Source organism: Otolemur garnettii, unplaced genomic scaffold (genome assembly GCF_000181295.1).
Source record: "Otolemur garnettii isolate 467f Iridium unplaced genomic scaffold, OtoGar3 scaffold00077, whole genome shotgun sequence".
NCBI lineage: Eukaryota > Metazoa > Chordata > Mammalia > Primates > Galagidae > Otolemur > Otolemur garnettii.
Window position 1 is genome coordinate 6,971,876 of NW_003852472.1, and position 6,183 is coordinate 6,978,058.

Sequence of the window (6,183 nt, forward strand, 5' to 3'; positions counted from 1 at the left end):
CTGTGTCCGCCAATAGGGAGACCGGGCGTCTGGCTCCTTGGGACGCGGGACCAGCCGCGCGATCCGTTCTGAGGATCGGAGGGTGCGCCGGCGCGCGTCCCTCCCGGCCGCTCTCCCCGCGACGTTTTGGTAGGAGGGCGGAGAAGTGCTGTGACTTTTGAGGTGCGACTCCTCCTTCTGGCCAGCCTCCCGCCGCGCCGACTCCGAGACTGGCCAGTGTGCCCGGCAGGCCCCGAAGGCTCTCCTCGCGGTGTTGGGACTTGGAACGTGTCCGGGAGCCGGCGGCGCTGTGAGCGCTGGTGAGTTTGCGGACAGGGTGGGGTGGCCCCCGCTCAAGGGGCGGAGAGGACGTAGCGCTCGGCCCCCTCGCCCGCCCCCAAGTGCTACCCCCACTTTGAGAGTAATCGAGACTTGAGCGTGACTGCAGAGCGCGGAGGATGCGGGCGTCCGGCGCAGGCTTACCCTCTGCCCGGCGTGATGGAGCGGGTCGGTGAGCGGAACAAAGACGTCCGCCAAGGAGAACCGGTCCTAGGCTGAAGACCGCTGGCCTTGCATCGCGACGGCTGCCTGCGGGCGAGGGTGGTGGCTGTGCGGCTCCAGGCGCTGCGCGTTCCGCTGCGGGCCAGTAGACACCCCTGAGCCTGGCACCTGTGCGCCGCTCCATCCGCGGCTCCCCACTGGCTAGTCCTGGGGTCCGTGGCGGTGGCGCCAGAGGTACGAGGTGCAGAGGCGGAGCAGTTGCAGGAGCAAAGGAGAAGCCCTGGCTCTTGGCCTTTAGACCAGACGCCTAGAAGGGGCCGCGCGCGGTGAACTGAGTAGGCTTCTCTGGGAGCAATTCTGCAGACCTGCGGCTTTCCTGTGAGCGATTCCACTGTGCCCCTGACCGTCCCGTTCTCCAGCGGTCTCAGCCGCCGGAGCATCGGCGCTGTGGGGCGGACAGCGGCTGCGATTATCGCGGGCCGTCTGGTGTGTGCGCCTCGCCGGAGCCGGAGGGGGCGCGGGTCCGGGGCGAGGGCCGGCTGGGCTGTTTGATGGCTTCACTGAGAAGAGTCAAAGTGCTGCTGGTGTTGAACTTGATCGCGGTGGCCGGCTTTGTCCTCTTCCTGGCCAAGTGCCGGCCCATCGCGGTGCGCAGCGGAGACGCTTTCCACGAGATCCGGCCGCGCGCCGAGGCAGCCAACATCAGCGCGCACAGTGTCAGCCCCATCCAGGATGCGGTCCTGAAGCGCCTCTCCCTGTTAGAGGACATCGTCTACCGGCAGTTGAATGGTAAGGACGCGCGTGCCAGAGACTGGGTATGGCTCAGGGGGTCTGGGCACTGGGTGAGCCCTGGGGCCCCTGCGCACTGTGCCGGAGAGCTGGCACCTCTTGGCTCCCGCGCGCAACCCACCCTGCCCCATTTCGGGCAGGAGGCAAGGGCTGCTACCTGCTTTTCTGTACCCCCGCTGCAAGTTTGCTTTCCTGGAATCGTGTCGGTACAGTTGACTTCAGGTCCCCGCGTGAGGGCAGGAAATCGCTTCCTGGCGACTCAAGCCCGAGTGAGCGCAGAAACTAGTGGAGCCGGCCGAGTGGGACTGGAAGTGCGGCCGCCGTCTAGGAGAAAATAGCTCTTAGCTCTTAGAGTTTGGTCCGGGCAATCCGAGAAGAGGGGGAGATTGGCAGGCTTTAATGTCTGCAGAGAAAGTCAGGGCTCCGGGTCGCAGGGCTAATGCGCATTAGTAAGTTGGACGACTATGTTCATCTCTCAGTGAGGCGGGCTGCACTGCTAATAATGAGGACTCTTCCTTTCCCGCCCCTTTCCTGGAGGCTATGGGAAAAAAAACCGCTCCCGGTTTCTCCCCGTGTCTGCTGCAGGAGGGATAATCAAGTTCGGGGTGGGCTTGGGAAACAGGTGTTTCCAGAGTGTGCAAAGCGGTGTGTGGTATCTCATTGGTGACAATTGCCCTAATCTGTTCCACCTAAAATGTTCTCAGTGCTTCAGAAGAAGAGGGACACTTTTAATTTGCCCTGGTCACACTTGGTCTAGGTCACTGGACATTCTCTGTCCCCAGGGTCAGAGTGAGTATTATCTACTTAAGTACAGGTGGCCTTCCAGGTTTGCTTGGGGTTATCAAAAGCAGGTACAGTAAGTACTTTAGGTACAGGCTGCCTCCTCCCTTCCTGAGCCATGTCCTCATGCTAACTGGAGATAATCTTACGGATCAGGGTAATAATAACGGGTGGAATTCTTGCTGTGTGCCAAACGATGTGTAAAGACATTACAAGTGCATTATTTCATTGCAGCCAAGGGAAGTTCCACCCCATCCCCAGATGGAAAATGAGGAACAAGGGGAGAGGAGGTTAACTAAGTTGCCAGTGTCCTATGGCTAGGAAGTAGTAGAGTTGGGAGTCAGAACCCTGGATGACCACAGAGCCTGTGTTCTTGGCTACTATGCACAAACTTCTGTCTGTGGTTTCTTCCTAATTATAAAGAGTATTAGGTCTATGGAAAAAAGAAATGTGTGGAGCTGCAAATACAGTTGTATCCCTTTGTACGTTTGAGGACCAGACTCAACTGTCTTCACTACAGTGAGAATGTGAGACCATCCCGGTGACAGGTGGCAGGGAAAAGGATGTTGTCCTGCTGCTCAGGCGACCCTTGTGGGTAATTGACTAGGGTAGGGGGTAGCAGTGTGTGTAGTCAGATCTCTGAGACCAAGAGACATTATGATCTCCTTGATGTCATAGGACATACAGGGGATGCTTTGAACTTGAACCTGCAGTGGGAAACTGCATTCTTCCCCATACCTTGCAAGGTACGTGGCCTGGCTGTCAGGGTAGCTCATGGAAGTCACGTGGAAGCTCGTCTCCTGAGTGTATGAAATCTAAGGCATGGAATGAAACAAAAACCCATAGCTCATTTCTGGAAGAATTAGAAGCTTTGGGCTTTATTATTCGTCGCAGATTCCTGCTGTAGACACACCCTGGGTTCCCTCACTCTCAGGCTGTTTTCAGGGGCACAGGTCATTTGGTCATTTTAGTATTAGTTTCAAGGAACTAATAGGATATAACTATTAGGAACATTAAGTAGGATATAACCACATCCCCTAACCCCCCTACTAGATTTAATAAAATTCTGTGTGACACAGGCACACATGAACCCATCGAGTCTCTGTAGTGACCCTGACGGATAAGTGCTCTTGCTGCCCCTGCCCAAGTAACTTGGGAACAGTCACCCAGCCAGTGAGCATCAGAGCTGGGAATTGAACCTGGACTATCTGGCTCCAGAACAGAGTTTCTTGGCTACTGCACCAGCATGTCTGGGTCTTTAGTGTGTGCATTAGAATCATCTGGAAGGCCTGTTAATACACATATTTCTGGATCCCACACCCAGAGTCTCTGATTCAGTAGGTCTGAATGGGGCCTGAAGCTCTACTGCCTATACTAAGCGAGCAAAGGCAGAAAACCCATCTGATGACCTGGTTGCTGGGCAGACTTTAGAGAAGCTGAGAGCTTGCTTCATTTGGGCTGGGGTCTGGCTTCTTTCTCTGTGCCCTGTGCCAGGTAAACACTTCCCAGACTTGTTGGGTTGGGTGCTATGGGTTGGGAAGGCTGAGTTTTCCTGACTTGCACCCTCTGAGGAGGAGCTGGCAGGAAGGCCCAGTTGAGAGCTTTTCCTGGGCAAGCTAGGAATTCAAGCTGTAGCTAGGCAGATGTCATCTTCTTGTCTACCTAGTGTCATTTGTCATGACAGGAAGCTTACAGGAAGTGAGCAGGGAAAGATTGTGAAATAGAGAGGACCCTTTCTTTTTCCACCCCTCTCCCCAAGTATTCTGTCCTTGGCCTGTGCCTTTTTCGGGTAACACATGTCCCATCTGTTGCTGCATGTAGGCCTGCTGAGGCCACTTCCTGCAGCTGGAGGCTGGAGACTGGGGGAGGCAGGAGAGGGCTCCCAGTGCCTGGGAAGATGGGGCCTGGACTTCACACGTCCTCTTGCTCTGCAGCCTGTCTCCATCCATTGCTACCAAAGGAGGAGCAGGAAACCTTGACCTTAATGTTCTTTAGTCCTTCTTTAGGAATTAATGGCTCTGGGCACAGTGCCTGCAAGGTTACCAGGTCTAGTGCCTCTGTGCCAAGTAAGATGTGGCATTTTAAGGGTTGCTCAGGTTTCCTAGACCTTTGCTCTGGCCGCCTGTGAGATTTGGGAAGGAAGGACTCCTGGAGGGCTCCACCTTCCCCACCGCTGAGCCCAAATGTCCCTGGTGCTCTCTCACTGACAAAACAGGTTTTTGTGAAATGTTCTGCATAAGTGGCCCACTGGGACAGCAAGGGAGTGACCCACACTTCTGCTAAGACTTGGTTCTGAATTCTGCCTTTTGAAAAACAGCCATATGGGATGGTGCCTGCGGCTCAAGGAGTAGGACGCCAGCCCCGTATACCAGAGGTCGTGGGTTCAAACCTGGCCCTGGTGAAAAACTGCAAAAAAAAAAAAAAAAAAAGCTGTATGTTATTGTCATTTTGTTTTGTTTCTCTTAATACAGGCTGATAGGGACATTTGAAAGAGGTGGAGGTTGCAGGTATAGAGGAGAAAGCAGCCAGAGATGGATTCCTTTTTTCCCCTCCAGAACATCTTTTGCAGCTGTTCTTCCATTCCTTTCAGTGGATGAGTTGTGGCTGCCCCTTGCCCTTATTTCCTGTGTCTGGATGGTTGAGCCACTGTCCTTTAACTGGGTGTCCTGCCTCTGACCAATTGAGCACGCACTAGCTCCAGCTATTTGGGTGGAAAGTACCACTTCCAAAGGGCCCAAATCTTCCAGTGGCTTCTGACTTCCTAAGGAGTCCTGGTCCACCTTGCAGGCTGGCAGGCAGGCCAGCTGACACAGCCAGCTCCAAGGGGCATCTGCAGTGTTCTCACTGGTGCCTACTCCCTTCTGCCTCCTGTGCCATACCCATGCACATTCTTGCTGCAAGGCCTCACATGTGCCTTGGGATTTTTGGCCACCACAGTTCAGCCCCAGTCTTTGAGAAGTGCCAGTCGCCTGGTTTGTGTTTTCCCACCCCATCCCTACATTTTGTCTGTCCTTTAATGGACACTGCCGGGGACAGGGCTATGGCAGGCCGCACAGCCTAAGCTTTTCTGGCGGTGAGTTGCTTGAGTCTTTGTTGCCCTTTGGTGACTCTTTTCCCCCCCTGTCCTACACTCTCATGCCTCCACGGATTTATCTTTTGAGTCCAGAACTGAATTGCAGGCTGTTTAAGTGCTGGAACTATATTTTGGACTTTTAAACACACTCTCAGCAGGTCATAACACCTCACACATAATGTGGTCACTTAAGGTTTATTAATTGATTAATTGGATGGGAGCTAGTTTTAGAAAGTAAATCATAGACAAAGAGGAAATAACCTCAAGATCGTAAAGGCTGGGTTGGGTAGAGAGGATGTGGTGGGGGGGAGGGGCTGGAAGGACTTAGCTCTCAGAAGAAGGCTGAGTATGAGGAAGCCATCTTGCCGGTGCCATCTTCATCCTCCTGACTGAAGGAAACCTGATCCTTTGACGAGCTTAGAGTGAAGCAGTCAGCTAGATTAGGAACCAGCAAGTTTCAGTGTGTTATGGAGTGTGTGGTTTTATGATATGCCTATGGTTGATCCTTGAACAGTGTTAAGATTAGGAGTACCAAACCTCTGTGAAGTTGAAAATCTGCCTGTAACTTATGACTCCCTCCAAACTTAACTACTATTAGCTTCCTAGTGACTGGAAACCTTACCAATAACTAAGCAGCCAGTTAACACATATTTGGTATGTTATGTATGTTATATACAATCTTCTTTTTACATATATACAGTATTCTTATAATAAAGTAATCAGAGAAAAAAATACAGAGGGTGCCCAAAAAAATGTATACACATTTTAAGCAAGGAAGACACTGTATTCAAATTGTGACAATACATCAGTGGCACCTGTGGCTCAGTGGGTAGGGCGCCAGCCCCATATACAGAGGGTGGCGGGTTCAAATCCTGCCCTGGCCAAACTGCAACAACATAGCCAGGTGTTGTGGTGGCCACCTGTGGTCCAAGCTACTCGGGAGGCTGAGGCAAGAGAATCACCTAAGGCCAGGATTTGGAGGTTGCTGTGAGCAGTATGACACCAGGGCACTCTACTGAGGGCGATAAAGTGAGACTCTGTCTCTACAAAAAAAAAAAAAA

General features: G+C 53.0%; 1 protein-coding gene across 1 annotated transcript in view; it reads left to right on the top strand.

The window, feature by feature from the left end:
- The first annotated feature begins 1,031 nt into the window (after positions 1-1,031).
- Positions 1,032-6,183, top strand: part of GALNT17 (polypeptide N-acetylgalactosaminyltransferase 17) — a 457,848-nt gene continuing 452,696 nt past the window's right edge. Inside the window, exon 1 of the mRNA XM_003794210.2 lies at positions 1,032-1,269. Coding sequence (XP_003794258.1) covers positions 1,032-1,269 — 238 coding nt within the window. The remainder of the gene's footprint in view (positions 1,270-6,183) is intronic.